Source organism: Canis lupus, chromosome 15 (genome assembly GCF_048164855.1).
Source record: "Canis lupus baileyi chromosome 15, mCanLup2.hap1, whole genome shotgun sequence".
Lineage (NCBI taxonomy): Eukaryota > Metazoa > Chordata > Mammalia > Carnivora > Canidae > Canis > Canis lupus.
Genome location: NC_132852.1, coordinates 49066097 through 49085288, shown reverse-complemented (window position 1 = coordinate 49085288; position 19192 = coordinate 49066097). Strand labels below are relative to the sequence as shown.

At 40.6% G+C, this 19192-nt stretch overlaps 1 protein-coding gene across 1 annotated transcript in view; it reads right to left on the bottom strand.

The window, feature by feature from the left end:
* The window catches only part of BPGM (bisphosphoglycerate mutase), a 32573-nt gene that overhangs the window by 7864 nt on the left and 5517 nt on the right, over positions 1 to 19192 (bottom strand). The window contains exon 2 of the mRNA XM_072777271.1: positions 11432 to 12094. Within this exon, the coding sequence (XP_072633372.1) occupies positions 11432 to 12032 (601 nt within the window). The 5' untranslated portion in view covers positions 12033 to 12094. The remainder of the gene's footprint in view (positions 1 to 11431; positions 12095 to 19192) is intronic.

The following is a 19192-nucleotide window of genomic DNA, read 5'->3' as shown; positions in this document are numbered from 1 at the left end:
CGATGTTTCTAGTAGCAATGTCCACAATAGCCAAACTGTGGAAGGAGCCTCGGTGTCCATAGAAAGATGAATGGATAAAGAAGATATGGTCTATGTATACAATGGAATATTACTCAGCTATTAGAAATGACAAATACCCACCATTTGCTTCAACGTGGATGGAACTGGAGGGTATTATGCTGAGTGAAGTAAGTCAATCGGAGAAGGACAAAATTGTATGTTCTCATTCATTTGGGGAATATAAAAAATAGTGAAAGGGAATATAAGGGAAGGGAGAAGAAAAGTGTGGGAAATATCAGAAAGGGAGACAGAACATAAAGACTCCTAACTCTGGGAAACGAACTAGGGGTGGTGGAAGGGGAGGAGGGCGGGGGGTGGGGGTGAATGGGTGACGGGCACTGAGGGGGGCACTTGACGGGATGAGCACTAGGTGTTATTCTGTATGTTGGTAAATTGAACACCAATAAAAAATAAATTTATTATTAAAAAAAAAGAAAACAATGAAATTGTTCCAAAATGGACTGTGGTGATGGATGTACACATACTAAAAGCCACCTAACTGTATTCTTTATATGGGTGAACTGTATACTATGTAAATTATATCTCAGTGAAGCTATTAAACAATATGATACAGATCCAGAGAAGTTAATAAAATTTCTCAAATCACAGGACTGTTAGGGCAATAAAATTGGACCCGGGTTTTTTTATTTCCAAATGCCAGGACTTCAACTCTGGTCATCTGTCTGTGGCTACTTCCACAACTGTATAGGGAGAGAGGAGAATGTCTGCATCCATGCTGTGCCCTTGTGAGGGGCTGGGTACTAACTAAGCAGTAGCATCTAGTGTTCTGTTTTCAGGACTGGTAAAGGACATGAAAGATTTGTCTGATGTCTTTGAAACAGCTAAGACACTGGGATCATGATGGGCCAAGTTTAGGGGTTGTAATCTGTGACTTTAGATAAGAGTTCTAGGTCTTTGGCAAGAGGCTAGAGCACACTTGGGACTCTCTTGTTTGACCATGGCCCCAGATCTATCCAGATCCTGACAGGTCCTCTCTTTAGTATCACCACCCTCAAGCTCATGCCTGTGGCTTAGATAATAACTCACTTTTGTGTGGGACCAAATCAAAGAGCCAACTAAACAAAAGCCATGAGAACTATAATATTTCACCTACAAAGGAAGGAGAGTGCAACAAAAATAGAAACACTTCCAATAAATAAATTAAAGTTGACATTCCATTTTAGTGACTACTCAATTAATTCACACAGCAGACTAATTACTTACACATATTTAAAATACTTAGACTGGTTAATAATCAGTCAATGAGACTTAAGAGACTGAAATTTTAAAAATAGCAAATTAGGAAAAAACACAGTAAAGCTATTACTCATTACTCAATTTTGGCATAAGCCATTCTTCATCCTGAGAAAGTTAAGCAAGCAGAAGTCCTAAGGCTAGAATAATGCATCTGCACTGAATTAAGCCAATTGAATCAATACTACATTATGCAATAATGTATTATAAATTCATTAACTGGCACATCATATGAAGGTTAAAATGAGTGGACAAACAGCACATCTCCTGTCTGATAACTGTCTTAGATTTTTTTATACGGCATCCAAGAATGTATTGAAGGGAATCATCAGAGTCCTCACCCAGCAACAACCCCTCTCTATCACTCCCCATCCACAGCAACCTCTTCTTGAACCCCCAACCATTGTCTTTAATCCTTTTTTTTTTTTTTTAAAGTAGTCTCCACAGCCAGCATGGAGTCCAACACAGGCTTGAATTCATGACCCTGAGATCAAGACCTGAGCTGAGGCTGACTGAGCTACCCAGGTGCCTCTGTCTTTAATTTTTGAATCTTCACATAGGAGGATGTAAAAGTTAACTGCAATCAATCTAAATGACTGGGACATTTCAAGTAAGAAATAAGGAAAATTAATGGTAAGTCAAAGGGGTAACTCAATGATAATATGGGGAGACATTCAAACAACTTCATTTTCTGCATACGAGATTAACTTCAGATAGTTAAATCTGCACCTGTGAGCCCCACCACCCCAGGTCATTATAGCAGGAAGAGGAACCACAGCCAGTTATTAATATCACTGTTACATATATATGCTATACAGCACACACACTTGGCCTTCTATTAGAGGTGGCTGCACAAATGCTTGCCTCTCCCACCAGGATTACAAACTCCTTGAAAACAGGGCCATGTTCTCATCCAGCCCTGCAACCTATGCTCTTAGAACAGTTCCTTAGCCACTGTGAGAATTTAGTAAATTTTTGTTCAACTGTAAAGACCTTAGTATATGTTGGCTGCCACGATCCAGAAATCATTTAGCTATATGATCTACTATTACAACTGTATGTATTATATGAATCTACTTTTTACATATAAATACAAGCAATAATGAATAAAATATTAACTAAAAACTAATGCATGAAGCCTATACATGAAAGCACTCTGAAAACTTTGCCAGTGGTACACTATTGGTCAAATTTCAGGAAGAGATAAAAATGGAGACATATGCTCCTCAAAAGTAAAGATTTTGCATGTCCAGTTCTAGAGGCTATATCCTGTATCAAGAACAGTGCCTGAACTGATAGGGCCCTCAGCATGTAGCTGAAATGAATAAATCTGAACCCTTTGAGCTCTCCAATTAAATCTAGTCTTATACTGTTGAAACCTTGATGAAAGATTGTGTTTCCTTTATAACCTTCCAAGAAAAGAGAGTGCAGAAGCCTCTTAGCCTTGAAGAAGAGGTTGTTTACATTTAGTGCTAATAAGCAATCCAATTTGTCTTCCATATATTTTCTTTGATTTCTTCCAAAGGGTTTGCTCAAAATCTTTGAATCTTGGGAAACAGGAGAAAAGATGTCTGGGGAGACAGAGCTGTCTGGGGAGACAGAGCTGTCTGGGGATGAGAGCAAACCCTGAACCTATAGCACATGTTTTTGGAAACTAGGAAAAGAGGGAACCCACTTTGGTCAATTCATTTGACCTTGAGGTGCCACTCATGACCCCCTATACCTTTCCCAAGCAAGGAAGTCACAATTCAAGCCCCACTGATGGGCGATTTGTGATGAGAGGTCTGTATTCTATTGCAAAAATAAGAATTGACACAAGAGACTCAATTTCATAGAAGATATACCTATTTTTAATTAGAATTCCTTAAGGTTTGGATGCTATTACTATAACTTAAAGATAGGCTGGGAAACAATTGGGGTATATGATATATAAAGGGGTATACGATGATAGGATCACAGCCTCTAATTTAGAATAAGGCAGAGAGAAGAATCCACTCCACATTGAATTTTATAGTAAAATAGCCTATAACTTTTAAAAATAAAGGTTTTTATAGATCAATTATACTTCTAATAAGAGAAAGGTTAACCATACCACCAGACAAGCATTCACTTTGCAGGAGAGGCCTGAATTTGCAGCTTCTGAAAATATCACACTAAAATGCCAAAGGTGATACACTCCTCAGTGCCACCCCCAACAGCTGGCCCCAGCTGACCTGCCCTCCCTGCTTCTCTAATTTCGCCTCATGGCTTCTTTGCCTTGCCATGTGTGCAGCTGCACACAATTCTTCAGGGATCAAACCTGTTGTTCGTGAGTCTCCTGCATGCCACTCTGATTCCAAACTAGAGACTGCCTAGTCCTGTGCTTGAACCCAGACTAAACAATCCACTTCCGCTGGCAAGATGCAGACTACATCCAAGGCTTCAGTTCAGTGCCTGGCTTTTCCTTCAGTGTGGGCCAGCAGGAAACAAACAGGAAGTGACTATGCCAACCACAGAGAAAGAAACACACGCCTGTCTGGAACGCTGCAGAACAGGATGCTCTAGATACTAAGCCTGTGTTAGGAGCTTTCATATGGTGGTGCTCTGTGAGAAGTGTGTCTGAGTCTAGCCCTGCTTTTGCCTGGTTTTATTAGCACAGCAGTGATAACCATTTGTGCTGCTAAGAATAGATGAAGCCCTCCCTTAGGTAGGAATTTTCTTACTATATATTATCTCCTGGGTCTGTCTGAAGTCTTGTTTCTTCTGAAAGTATTAAGAGCTGCTTTCAAGTTAAAAGTAATGGAATCCCCCCAATTATCTACAGTTGAAAAGCAGAGATATTAAATTAGCAATTGGCAGGGGAGAGGCTGTCCTGATCAGGAAAGAAGCGTATCCTGGGCCCTGACATGTGGTTCTTGGGTTTGCACTTCTTGTACAAGACTGCTGCCTCGCTCTGAATTCAGAACACTTGCCTCCCTGCACCGTTCCTACTCCTGCATTGACCTACTCCTAGACTGGCTGGTTGGGAGAAGGAAAAAAAGTCAGAAGACCCCATGATGACTAGGGAATTCAGAGGCAAGTGAGCAGAAATCACAGTGGTGCAGAAAAAGCTTTACTGGAAGAGCTCACAACCCCCAAGTACAAAGCTTCATGGTGTGGCAATTTATAGCTAATTTATGAAGACAGGCTTTGGTGATTCCCTACGCGGTCCATGGTTTAAACGCTGAGTAAACACAGCACCAACTGCTCCCAGAAAGCATACCAGTGCCCTCCAGGTTAGTTTTCAAAGGCAAAGGTAGGTGTATATGTAGCAACCTTCCTTTAATTCTACTATTTGACAGTCAACTAATATTGGCCTATTATTTTGTGCAACAAAAGGCATGGTCCCCATTAGGGCAATGGTCATTTCACTGGATAAAAGCAAGACTTTTTAAATTGAGGTATAATATACGTACAGTAAAATTCACCCTTTCGAGTGTACAGAATAATTTTATGAACCCCCCAAATTTCCTTGTACCCCTTTGCAGCCTGCCCTTTCTTCACCGATCTGTTTTCTGATTTGATAATATTGCTTTTTCGTGAATGGTAAATAAATGGAGTCATACAATGCACAATTTGTTGCTTTAAAAAATAATAGAAATTTATTTTCTTATGGTTGTAGAGCTATCAAGGTCTGAGGCCTCTCTCCTTGGTTTGTAGATGGCTGTCATCCCCCTGTGCCTTCACATGTCTGTGTCCTGATCTCTTATGAGGACACCAATTATGTTGTACTAGGGCCACCCTAGTGGCCCCATTTTACTTTAATTACCTCTTTAAAAAATCCTATGTCCAAATATGGTCATATTCTGAACTACTGGGGCCTGAGACTTCAAGAGGATTGCACAATATATAGCTTTTTGAATTCAGTGTCTTTCACTTAGCATAAAGCAGTTGAGATTCACCCATGATGTTGGGTGTGTCAGTAGTCTGCTCCTTTTTATCTAAAGCAGTTTCTTTAGGTAAAACAGCTTAGTGATCAATGATTGGTCAACTGAAATAAAAACTATGACCTAGATACACTAAAAAGCAGAGTAAAACACAGGATTGAAGAACAGCTTTCCAGCCAGCTCAGAGCCTTGCCCTAGTTCCTATGTTAAACAGGATACATATGTAAAATGCCTAGAACTGCACATAGCACACAGCATGCACTCAAAATAGGGCCACCTTGTATAGCTGTGCTAGGGAACACCATACACGAACCACAATGTTAGGGTAACAGCAATAATAAGTGGAGACTCAGTTCCATCAAATTAACTTTTAATGGTTTACCTGCCAAGGATACTCTTGACTCAGCTTCTTAAAACATAGTATTCCAAACAAAAAATAGAACAAGGGAAGGGCTACTTTTCAGAAAAAAAATTAAAACAAAAAAGCCCAGGCAGTAATCATGTGTGGAGACTCAGCGAACTGGGTTTGGGTGGAGTTCACGACTCCAACTAATTATCATGATCATGGCTAAGTCATCTGAAGTCTGTCTGGGTTTCATTTTCCTTCAACAGCACCTGTCTTCTTTTTCACAAATGGAAAAAGTGTCAGCACCTTTGAAAAAGCACCTTGACTGCTTATAGGGTAAAGTCATCATACCACCAAATAGTTGAGAAACAAAATAATGTCATAAGAACCAACACTCTTCATTGCTGAGGTATATACGATATAGGGTAGATGTGTAACACTAGTATACTTTCAAGTAAAAGGATCATAAGGCACTGAGATTTTGGGGTAAACCAAAAATATAAGCAGTTATTTAATGGGGTCATCATCCTTCCTACCCCAAGTTATAGTCTTTAAATAATAAAGTATTTTTGTGATATGACAATATGCTGTCATTGGATTCTATCAGCTATCACCCTCCTCCCCAGCAGGAAGTAGCAGGTTTAGGTCTGTTGAATGGTTTAAGGACAATACAGGGAAACTGCCCCAGTTCCTTGAAAGATCCTGTTTATAGGGGAGAGTTTTATATAAACATACCTAGAAAGCATGCCTATGAATCAGATGAATCTACAATCACAAGCATTCTTACTTTGTAATCAATGCAAAGAATTTAGCAACTTTTGTTTTTACAGGAAGTGTGGAATCTTATCAGAGCCATTTCAAGGATTCATTCTTACTATTAGTGAAGGCTAACATCTTTATAAGGTGACCATATGATTTATCATTCAAGTGGGGCACTTTTGAAAATGAAAGGAGAGGCTATTAATAATTGCACTGGGCCAACAGGTATTAACCAGAAAATGACTAATGGTCATATGTATGTACATACGTAACTATACAGTAAGAATAATGTGGCAATTAAAGATGGTAAATTTTAGGACATGTTTTAAACACAATGAGCACATATAAATTGACAAGTAGTCCTTACTATCAGATAAAAATCTGTATGTTCCCCCTAAAGTAATTTTTTGGAGTCTTAAAAAGTCAGCATCCAAATTCAAAGGAATGTTTTCTTTTAGGTTGGGCCTTTATCAAGTACCACAGAAAGCCCTGTAAAACTTGAGCTCCTGAAAGTCAGACATGCAAGTTAAGAGGATTCATGTTGCTATTCCTATTCTGGTGAACATATACATCCAGAATCAATTTTTAAAAATCTAAAATCTCATTAAGAAATGACATGTTAGAAATAACACATGATTTCTTCTGATCTTGGGAAAGTCACTTATACTTAATTCTTAGAGCTGTGACAGAATACTTGGATCTTATTTTTCAATATACACTATAAGAGAAATCTCTTAGTGGAGATTGGTGTCTAGGGAACTCCTAAAATAAGACATGATAACTAATTTATCAAGTGATCCTAAAATCTAGTTTAGTCCATTTCACGGACATGAAATAATTTCTTCCATGTTAGGCGTGGAAGCCATTATAGGAAATCACAGCGACATCAAAGAGCTCCACGAATCTTAACAGCACCACCAGGGGGTACTACAGGCCAAAAAGGAACAAAGTTGTTCTCTGACCCAGGATGGATGAGCCCTGATTACATACCAGCCTTATGTCTTCTATGGACAGATCCCAATTTTCCAATCCACTCCATTTGTTTCCCTACCTATGGACTTGTGCCTAATGGCATATTATGGATTTTGTCATTTTTTTCCCCCTGAATATCGGCCATCCTTCCTGGTCACCAACCCTCCCATTTCCAGTCCCTGTCTCATCTACACCTCCCCTGTCCTTGGCTTGCAGACATCTGCCAACTCCATACCCTTTCTATTTTCACATACTTCCAACTCGAATCTCCTCATACCATTTACCTCTTCCAGCATGAACACTGCTGTTTTAAATTAATTATCTCCAAATAAAAACATATTGTCTAAGGCCTATATTATAGGGATAGGGATAGGAATTGCAATTTAAGGTTGCTTCAATTTCATTAAGCCCTGAAAGGTGATTCTGTTCTATCATCCAACTTAAAAAAAAAAAAAAAAAAAAAAGACCTTCAGAAGAAAGTTTAAATAAAGCATGAGGACTAATGCCTGCTCATTTTTCATCAATCCCTATAAATCCATTTCTGCCCTAGTGGTCAAAGTTGTATTTTGTTTTATCTTTTCCTTATTCTGTACTCCACATCCATGCATACCTACTTTGATAGCATTTCCATATATTTGCCCTGAAATATTTTTTTCTAGGCCAAAGTCAAATCCTTTCTTCCTTCAATCCCATTGACTAAACTATTTGAGCAGCTTTAATTAGAAATTCACATACCATACCATTTACCCACATAAACTGTACAGTTTGATGGTTTTTAGTATATTCAGATTTGAACAACCATCATTACAATCAATTGTAGCACATTTTCACAACCCTGACATGAAAACCTGTACCCAACCAAAGTCACTCTTCATTCCGCACCCCCTTTACCTCCACCCCGGGCCTAGGAAACAAATAATCTGTTCTCTGTCTCTAAAGATTTGGTCAGGCTGATATTTCATTTAAGTAGAATTGTAAAATATACGCTCCTTTGTGACTGGTTTCTTTCAGGTAACAATAATTTCCAAGTTCATCCATGTTGTAGCACATAAGACAATTCCATTCTTCTTCATTGCTGAATAATTTTATATTGAATAGATATATCAAGCTTAATTTACCCAGTCACAAGATGATGGGCATTTGGGATGCTCCCATGTTTTGGCTCTTATGAATAACATTTCTATGAAGGTTTGTGTATAGGTTTCCGTATGGACATATGTTTTCATTTCTCTTAAGTACTGTTATGGGTTGAACTGTATCCCTCCAAAAAGATATGTCGAAGTCCTATCCTGAGAATGTGACCTTCTTTGGAAACAGGGCTTTTATATAGAGGTAATCAAGATGAGGCCTTTGGCTCTACTCAAATATTATTTGTGTTCCTAAAAAAGGGGGGGGGGGAATTAGGAGAAGGAAGAGAGAGACAGAGGAAAAACACCAAGTAAAGTCTGAGGGCCACACTGATGCATCTACCAACCAGGGAACACCAAAGATTTCCAACAAACACAAGAAACTAGAAGAGGCAACAAAGGATTCTCACCTTGAGCTTTTGAAGAGAATAGGACCCTGCCAACACTTTAATTTAGGACTTCCAGCCCCCTAGAACTGTGAGAAAATTAGTATATATTGTTTTAAGCCATACAGTGACTGGTACTTTGTCACAGTAACACTATGAAATGAATACAGGTAAATATTGGTGGGTCATATGGTAATTGCGTGTTTAATCTATTGAGAAGCTGCCACATTGTTTTCCATACCAGCTATACAAATGATTGTTTTTCAGTAAATTATTAGTGGTTTTAAAACCTCTTTCTTTTTTTTTTTTTTTTTTAAAACCTCTTTCAAATGCATAAAGATTTCTATGGGTAACGTTGCCCTCCACAGGTAGTTCTCCCTCTACCCCCACCATGGTGATAGTCTTCTTCACCACCATTTGTAAACCTTCCTATTCCCTTCAAAAAAAGGAACAGAAACAAATAGTGAACTCATCGATGTACTCAGAGAAGGGGGTATCAAAGATGAGTTGTGGCTGGGGATGCCGAATAATCTTAAAGATCTAAACCTGAAGATAGCTGAAGAATAAATGGTATTAAACAGCAAGAAATTGTTTCTGAAGAGAAGATTTCCTAGCTCAGACAAGGAAGAAAAGAGGATCCTGAAGGAGATGATGACATTTTTTTTAGAGAAGGGAGCTTGGCCACAAAGAGATCTAAGTCTCGTCTCTGGAAAAAAAGCAACTGGCATCGTGGGACAGAATATATCTCTTGGTAGAAACTTCAAAATTCTGCATTTCAGTTCATTATTGTCCTAAGAGAAGGCTCAACTCTTCTGCAAACAATGAAATACTATAGTCCAATAATGAATTTATCATTTAAGCAATACCTAACTTTTCTGAAAGGAGAAGAACAGAGGGACGCCTAGGGGGCTCAGCGGTTGAGCGTCTGCCTTTGGCTCAGGTGGCGACCCAGGGGTCCTGGATTGAGTCCCTCATTGTGCTCCCCTTGGGGAGCCCGCTTCTCCCTCTGCCTGTGTCTCAGCCTCTCTCTCTCTGTGTCTCAGTAATAAATAAATAAAATTTTAAAAAAAGAATAGAACCCTTTATATAGTTGAGTAAATAAGATATATACACACACATACACAAACAGATTGAGTGCTATGTCTAGCCAATAATGTTTTTAATAGCCAATAAAGTCTGTAGAGTTTAGATCTCTGCACAAATAATGGATACAGGTATACAGTAATGATTTGGCTCCTGGCCATGTTATAAAAATCAAGGGTAAAAACACATGCTAGAAAGCTTACAATAAAATCTCACAAAGATCACTTTGTCTTGTTACTAATAACCTGTTTTCACTTATTTCATATACAATGTCAACCTTCCCATTTTTCACAGCCTCTTAGAGAAAAATAAAGCAGAACAGGAAGGGAATGTTGGAGAAATGTGTTCTAATATCATCGGCTAACTATGATAGTGCTAACACACAGGAAAATAGTCGACAGAGCAGATCACTCAGAAAGCACAACTGCCTGGGATTACTTAGTGAAGGGAGAAAGGGAAGGAGAGACCCCCTAGAGGTACCACAGAGCCATCACTGATGCCCAAACTGGTCAGCCTGAGTCCTCAAGAGTTCATTTAGCTCACATTACTTAAGAGGGGGATAACAGTATCGTACATTTCAGAATATGCTTAGAATACAAAATCAAGTAGTTAAAATAAAATTGAGGCAACCAATTATCTCCAGTAAGCCAACTTTTCATTTTCTGTCCCCCTAACTTTCTCCCAATCAATGACTAAGCCTGGTCTGGAAAGAGAGGACTAGAACAAAGGAATTGTTCAAGAAAGCCCGGTCTGGGGCAGCCCTGGTGGCGCAGCGGTTTAGCACCACCTGCAGCCCAGGGCATGATCCTGGTGACCCTGGATCGAGTCCCACATCAAGCTCTCTGCGTGGAGCCTGCTTCTCCCTCCGCCTGTGTCTCTGCCTCTCTCTCTCTCTCTCATGAATAAATAAATAAAATCTTTAAAAAAAAAAAAAAAAAGAAAGAAAGAAAGCCCGGTCTGGAACACAAGAATAACCATTTAAAGTTGGAAGAACATGGGCAAAACCCAAAGTCCAGATAATTTTTTATTTATATGGAAAGACTCAAATAAATTGACTTTGCATACCATTTCTATAGAAGTCTATACCCTTCCTAGCCTCCCTTTATTACAACAAAAAACCACATAATCCTTTAGATCAAGGGTTCTCAAGGTGGACAACCCCAAAGAGCAATATAGGCATTACCAGAAAACACCACAGAAATGCAAATTCTCCAGCCACATCCCAGGCCTGTGAATTCAGAAATTCCAAGAGTGGGGTCAGCAATCTATAATAAACCATATCCCCCCACCCCCCGGGAATTCTGACATTTGCTAAAGTTTTCGAATCACTGCTTTATATAATATGAATGTAAAAGGCAAAGGGTTTTTGATTTATAGAACAAAGTGATTCTTAAAAGACCGAAGCAGCAAAAGGGAATAGGAAAGAAAGTCTATCATGTAAATTATGCATTGTTAGCTCAGAAACCATGTTCTTTCTAGATTAGGCCCAAGTATAACACTTAGTAACCTCTAGAGTAAGTAGCAGCATAAAGATGGTACCTTCCAGATGCTTCAGGAGAGCCCTACTGCTATTTCCATGAGCAGATATCAGAATGGTTTTGCCACTTAATACTTCGGGAGCAATCCTTTCATTCCAAAAGGGAAGGAGTCTCTCCAGAACATCCTTTAAGCTTTCAGATCGTGGCAGCTGATCCACAGGTATATCACACACCTTATACCTCCGGTCGTTATAGATTTCATGGTAATAAGGGTGAGATTCCTCAATGGGTGGTGGGGTCACATTGTAGCTTCTTCTCCAGAGCCTCACTTGTTCTTCACCGTGATTCAAAGCCATTTGCTCCCTGTTGAGACCGATCAAAGCTCCATAGTGACGTTCATTTAGACGCCAAGAGCTTTCCACCGGAACCCACTCCTGCCCCAGCTCTTCCAGGATCAGCCAGGCTGTGTGGATGGACCGATTGAGGATGGATGTGAATACAAGATCAAACTCCAAGTTTAGTGCTTTGAGTTGCTTTCCACAGTTCCGAGCTTCCTCCATTCCTTCACTGTTAAGTTTCTGATCCACCCAGCTACAAAAACGATTCTCTTTGTTCCAGGCACCCTCTCCATGTCTTAACATAATCAGTTTGTACTTGGCCATACTGATGGCTGAGCTTCCCTAGCACTTTTCAAATGGACCAATATTCAATGACAACAATACATCTAGAAAGAGAAGAAACAGAAAGTATGTTATATTCTTCCTTCAACGGACTACCTGGGAATGGAAGCACAAGTTTACAACAGTCAGTGTCTAAGTGAAACTGGAGTCATTCCTTTGAACAGATTTGACATCAGGACGTCAGACGGCTTACACACTATGGCACATACAGGCATATTCAACAAATAATTAATTACAGGGAACCCAGTCAACTTTAATTTTCTGATGGCTAGACAGTATGTTAATTGCATGATGCAAAATAACAGAACAAATCATTCCTATGGCATGCTGCATTTCCGCCAGATAAAAAGGCAGTCCATGCCCAAAGAGGCCAGGGTTTAATAGAATGAGTTATAGATGTCTAAAAAGATGACTAGAGCTGGGAACTCCCAGCTCCTAGCAGCTGACTTCAGGTTGAAGACATCCTCCTCACTTTGTTTTCCCTCTGGTGAAAAAAGAAATATTTACCAGTCTCACTTCATTATAGAAGTTATGGAACCATCATATTTATCCAGCATCAGTCACTAACCAGTGGCAACTAGCTCTTCAATGCGCTGGGCTGCACTACGTATAAGAAAACCCAGTGTTCAACATTCCAACACCACCAAAAGTGATTGAAAGCAACACGAACACCCAATACGGTACTCCCCAAAATAATCTCGCCTGCCTCAAGACAGAGCTTTCAGCAGGCATAAATCCATATGCAAAACAAGCTATCAAATGCTAGCAGCTAAGAGATGCAGGTCGTAGGAGTGAGAGGAAGCACGCTGATAAGGAGGCCTGCTCTCCTCCTCCCCAATCCTTAAACTGTCCTATGCACACCAGCCACATCTCAGCACGAGACGAATCTGGGAAAGTGGGACAGACAATCTTAGGGTGTTTCTGAATTCCCAAAGGTAAGAGGCTGGCCCAAAGGTCTGCTGGGCTCACTCTGCACCCTGTAGAACCTGCGGCTCTGGTTGCCTTAGCCTGTCTTCACTCTCCTTGCAGCGGACACACGTAACACTGACAAATGGGGCTCACTTCACTTGCCCAGTGCTCTCCATTTCCACCCCAGGGTTTTCCACACTGGGGAGTAAAAATGCTATGAACACTAGGGCCTGCTCTTCCACCATTCTTGATGAGTCCTATTAACTGGAGATTTTTCTGTCCCACTTAACCTATGATTCACCCAGTTACATAACAGTCAGTGACAAAGGTAACTGAAATCTGGGTAGCTGGTTTCTTCTTTAGTAATTCCTAGAGGTTCTGAAGGGGAAAAAGCCCTTCAAATAAGGCTACATCTTAGTTCAGGAGAAGGCTAACTGAGGAACACCCGAGGGAGGAAGTGGATGGAGAGGTAAGCTGCAAGTACTTGAAAGACGAGGGTAGTTGGGTTTAGGGTCTCCCTTTCTTGTCAAGCATTAGCTCTGAAGCTTTCCTGCGTGAGAAGTGGGAAGCATCTGGAAGAGACTGGGCTCAGGCGAAAGCACTTCACAGAGCTGAGAACTTCTGGAGGGAGAGAGAGGCCTCTCCCCACCCTCAGCCCAGAGGGGCCTCAGGGTGGCAAAAGAACAGAGAATGGGATGAAAGACATCTGGGCAGTGTTTTTCTGTGTGATTCCTGGTGCCCAGAGGCAGAATAATCATGAAGCTCGAGTTTCAAGTTCCTTCACTTGAACACACTCCTTCTAAGGCACTGGGAGAAATCAAATAAGGAATGCACGTGTGTGTGTGTGTGTGTGTGTGTGTGCGCGCGCACATATGTGTGCACGTGTGTGTCTGTTTAATTTGCAAAAGAAAGACATTTTTGTATTGTTTTAAAGAGCCTCAATTCACCAAATAGTAGAAGCTTCAGATCAATCAAAAACTAGATCCACCCCCTTGTAACATTTATTGTTGTGTTGCTGAAAAGAGAAGCCACCTCAACCCTTACTTTGTCTTGCCAAGCAAGTAGCCTCCTTATGCTTAATGAAGCCATTTTCCCTTCAAATGAAAGAGTATGATGGACAAATTCTGTAGGCAGAAGCACTCCTCCAGAACATGAGAGGCTCCTAGCTCTGGGAAACGAACAAGGGGCAGTGGAAGGGGAGGTGGGTGCGGGGATGGAGTGACTGGGTGACAGGCGCTGAAGGGGGGCACTTGGCGGGGTGAGCTCTGGGTGTTATGCTATATGTTGGCAAATCAAACTCCAATAAAAAATATACAAAAAAAAAAAAAGAGCACTCCTCCATGGTCTTTGAGTATGAACTCTACCAAGAGCAAAATATAGAAATAACATCATGAATACCCAAGCACTTACTACCAAGCTTTGTATTATTTTAATCTGCTATATTTGCTTACTTTGTTTAAGAAATAAAACAGTTTCTCTGTTTTCAGCCACCACCACCCCCTCTCCAAATACATATACTGGATCAGAGAAACAGTACTGTAGCCACAGAGACTACACAGATACACACTCTTCCCTCACTCTGGCGTACAGGGTTGAATATAGGATAAGGTACCTGACCAGTGCATCTATCTTGGGTAAACAAAGTTACTTCCTTCTCTCCTCCTTACTGCTATCAACTGACTTCCTATTTAATTAACTGCTATTTACACAGGAGATGTTGAGGTTTAGAGTTTTCAATCTTTAAGATTTTAATCATCATGGGACCTGGTATACCAAGTGTTTACCAACAAACACTCAAGGCAGTACAGTCTCATTTAAGGTTTAAGGCAGGGGCTGCAAACTCACATGTCCCAGTGGATCAGAAAGAGGTGAAGAGCAGTGATGCTGGGTCACAGGGGTGATGGGAACCGTGGACAACTGTAGGGAACACATGTGCTTCTCTGATGGATGCAACTCCCATGTAAATGGACAGAGTTTTTGTATAACCTGGTCTCATTCAAGTAAGGGTCCCATTCTCAGACCCTTTCTGGAGGACAAACAGAAGATGGGACCTCTCAAAGCAAACATGGGAGAGAATGCAAGCCTTCGAGTCAGACCACAGAGGACCTATGAACTTGGTTTTGTCTTTAGGGGAAATAAAATGTCTTCTTTAAAAAAAAAAAAAAAAAAAAAACTAAAAATGGTCATTTCAGCTCCTCAAAGTTCATATAAAACTAAAAGGGGTAGTGACTACTGAGCTCCCCTGTTTCTCTGTGAGGCTCTGAGGAACTGGGGTTTCCGGATCTTCCAATTTTTAAAAACACCAGAAATGTACATTTTTTATGTGAAATCTGGTAATAATACTGGTAACTAATTTAAATACATTTTTTAAATGTGAGCTAAACGAAATATGTCTGGAGGCTAGATTGAGTCTGCTAACCTAGAAATTGTGACTTACAAAGAAATCTCCAGGCTACAGATGAGGGAAGAGGCCAACAGACCCCAGGTGATGGTCAGACCCTCTAACCTCCACATGTGCTGGGCTCCTTGTCCCTGAACCTCCTTCATGAAACCCTTGGCCAGTAGCCTGCAGAGCCCTGTAATCAAACTTCCACTCAACTTTGGACCGTTCCCAGAATACTTCCGCAAGCTCTGAGCTTTAACCAAGCTGAAAATGAACTGAAAGCAAAACTACCTCTTCCAGGTAACTGCTTCTTCCTTTCATCAGGGGTCTGTGCCTCTGATCCTGGGACACAGGCAGTGTTGGGCAGGCTCCTGCTACCTCCCAGTCCTAACCAAATGCCTTCCACCTCCACCATCTTCTGGGAACAGGAGAAGCCTGGATTCTGAGAATCTGTCTATATTCATATGTAGCTCTTGTGCCCTCACTTATTAGTGGCAAACAGCCTGAAAAGTGAGCACCCTATTTAAAATCCTCAATCACTTCCTGTTGGTCTTAGGATAGAGTTAAAAATCCTTAACATGACCTGTAAGGCTTTGGTTTTCCTTTTTTTCCTTGAGCATGCCATGTTCTTTCTTGCTTCAGGACCTCTGCAAACACTGTACCCTACCCAGAACCCCGATACAGCATCTCCTTCCCTCCACTGCCACTTGAGTCCCACCCAGCTTTAGGTAACTGCTAGCCATCCTTTAGATCAGCTGTATCCAACCAAAATATATGGGAAGCCACACATGTTATTTTAGATTTTTTAAAAGCCATATTAAAAAGGGGGAAATAAATAAATAAAATTAATTTTAATAATACATTTTATTAAACTTTATAGATTCAAAATATTATTTTAACATATGACCCACATAGAATACTTCATAGGGTATTTCACATTCTTTTTTTCATTTAGCCTTTGAAACTTGATGTATATTTTAGACTTAAAGCACATCTTGGGACACCTTGGTGGCTCAACAGTTGAGCGTCTGCCTTCAGCTCAGAGCATGATCTGAAGTCCCAGGATTGAGTCCGACATCGAGCTCCCCGCAGGGAACCTGCTTTTCCCTCTGCCTGTGTCTCTCCCTCTCTCTCTCTCTCTCTGTGTGTCTCTCATGAATAAATAAATTAAATCTTTAAAAAAAAAAAGTATATCTTGATTTGAACCAGCCTCATTTTAAAGGCTCAGGTGACCAGCGGCTACCATATTGATTGGAACACTCTTACAGCTTAGTTTAAAGGTTATTTCCTCTAGGCCAATGGTTCTCAAACTTGAACATACATCAGAATCACCAGGAGAAGTAGTTACAACAGGGTGCTGAGCCTCACTTTCAAGGCCTAAATTGAGTAACCTCTGGGGCAGGCCTGTGGATCTGAGGATCTGTATTTCTCTCAAACTCCCAGGTGATGCCGTGATACTGCTGGTTTGAGATCTATGCTTTGAGAACCTTGGCTCTAGGCCGACCTCTCTGCCCTTCTTCTCACCCACTGGGAAGTGGTCAGTCCTGCTTGGTATATACTCTTAAAGCATCTTGCTCTACAACATTGGGTACAGTTGTGATGGATCACTTGTGATGGATTACCTGTTCAGTATCCATGTGCCTGTTAGACTGTAAGCTGCATCACCGCAGGCCTTACTCACCCCTGTATCTCAAGAACCCAGCAAGACTATTTGACACACACTGGGCACTTAGTAGGAAGGTGTGTTGACTGAACCAAAGTCAGTTCAACAGAAGTGATTACATTGTGCTAAGGAGCCTAAGATTTGACAGTTTGGATGGTAACTGCCAAAGTAAAAACACTCAGTTGGCAGGCCTGAGGGGTTAGGAAGCCTTAATTCAAGAATTGTGGCATATTTAATGGCAAAGCCAGAGCCAATAACAATCACCCGCCACACTTCTATATCCTTCACGGTTTAGTATATTCAATGAATGGCTATAATCTCCACAGAGAAAAGAGAGACTCCAACTGACATTACACTATATGTTAACTAATTAGAATTTAAATAAAAACTTGAAACAGGGATCCCTGGGTGGCGCAGCGGTTTGGCGCCTGCCTTTGGCCCAGGGCGCGATCTTGGAGATCCAGGATCGAATCCCACGTCGGGCTCCCGGTGCATGAAGCCTGCTTCTCCCTCTGCCTGTGTCTCTGCCTCTCTCTCTCTCTCTCTCTCTGTGACTATCATAAATAAATAAATAAAAAAAAAAAACTTGAAACAAACAAAAAAACCAAAAAAAACCCAAAGAGCAAACAAACAAAACACATAGAGCCACTCAGGGGCAAACTAGAACTGCAATCCACATCTGCCTTCAATACCTGTGTTCTTTCTCCTCACCATGGAGTCTTTAGAGTCTGGGTTTGAGTATCTAGGCTCACTTGGCTTCACTTCACAGGAGCATCTCCAGTTACAACTTGTCCTTCCAAACCCAAGCAGTCATTTCATAAAATACATACAAACAAGGTGAGTATAAATGAGGGATCAGCTTATGACTGCTCTAGAGAAAAACCTCAAAGCACAAAGACAAGTGGGCAATTTACAAAGAGATACCACACTACAAATATACACTCCCCACCCTCAAATTAAAAACTTTTTTTTAAGTGAAGCTTTTGTGTGTGTGCTGTTTTTTGTGTTGTTTTCGGTAGAGCTCACCACTCTGGAGTTGGTTCTCAAGGCTCCTCATTTACCCCTTGGCAAGGGCTACCAGCACTTGAATTAAGCACTAATTTTAGTCAATGATTTACTTCATACCAAAAAGGGCCATACAGGTCACTGAATTAGTATACCCCAGGGTTTCTTCCTTTAAAAAAAAATTATTTGTTTGTTTGTTTGTTTAGTTGAAAGAGAAAAAGAGCAGGTATGCATAACCCTGAGTTCATAACCTGAGCAGAACCATTTAACCCACTGAGAAACCTAGGAACCCCAGGGTTTCTTCTTTCTTAAAGTCTGGTATTGCTCAAAGGAAAAACATACTAAACAAACATAACTTTTTATACGACTTTGTGGCTCATCTTCTCATCCCTTCCTCTTTGCTGTTTCCATCTCCTCTGGCCATTATTTTTTTAGTCCTCTAACACCTAAAGTGGGCCTTGATCACTCTATTGAAATGGTCTCCCAAAAGACTACCAATTAGTTATTTCTTACTAAGTGAAGACCATCTTTTCTCAGGATTCACACCTCTTTGATCCCTCTGAAACTATTTCAATCTACGGGGAACAATTATTCTAAGATTTCAGTGCTGCAGTCCTCTCAACTCTTTTGTTATTACATCCTGGACTTGGGTCTCCGTATTTTCCTACTCACCACTAAGAGAACTATGATGATGAAGACAGCATATGATGTCATAGCAGCTAATATTCATGGAGGGCTCACCATGTGTTTGGGATTATTTGAATCCTCAACCACCATCTTATGGAGGTTTTACAGATGCAGAAATTATTACTCTCATTTTACAGATGCAGAAATGTAGAAGGTAAGGTCGGCTTGCCCAAGGTCGACACACATTGTAAATGGCAGGGCTGGAATTCAGTCTCAAGCAGGCTGGACCCCAAAGCCTATCCTTAGGCCTTGAACCACTCTGCTATACCACCATATTGGCACCTAAGCCTCTGTCTTCAGTCCTTGGAAACATTTTGCACTACTTTATAAATGATTTATAAATTGACAGCCTCAAATATTCATTACTCTCCCCAGTCTGGTCAATGAATTCATTCTTTAAACATGTGTTTAAACTCCATTTAAACTCCATTTAAGCATGACATAACACAGGACTGTGAGGAGCATTAAATCTAATATCGATTATGTCTTCAAAGA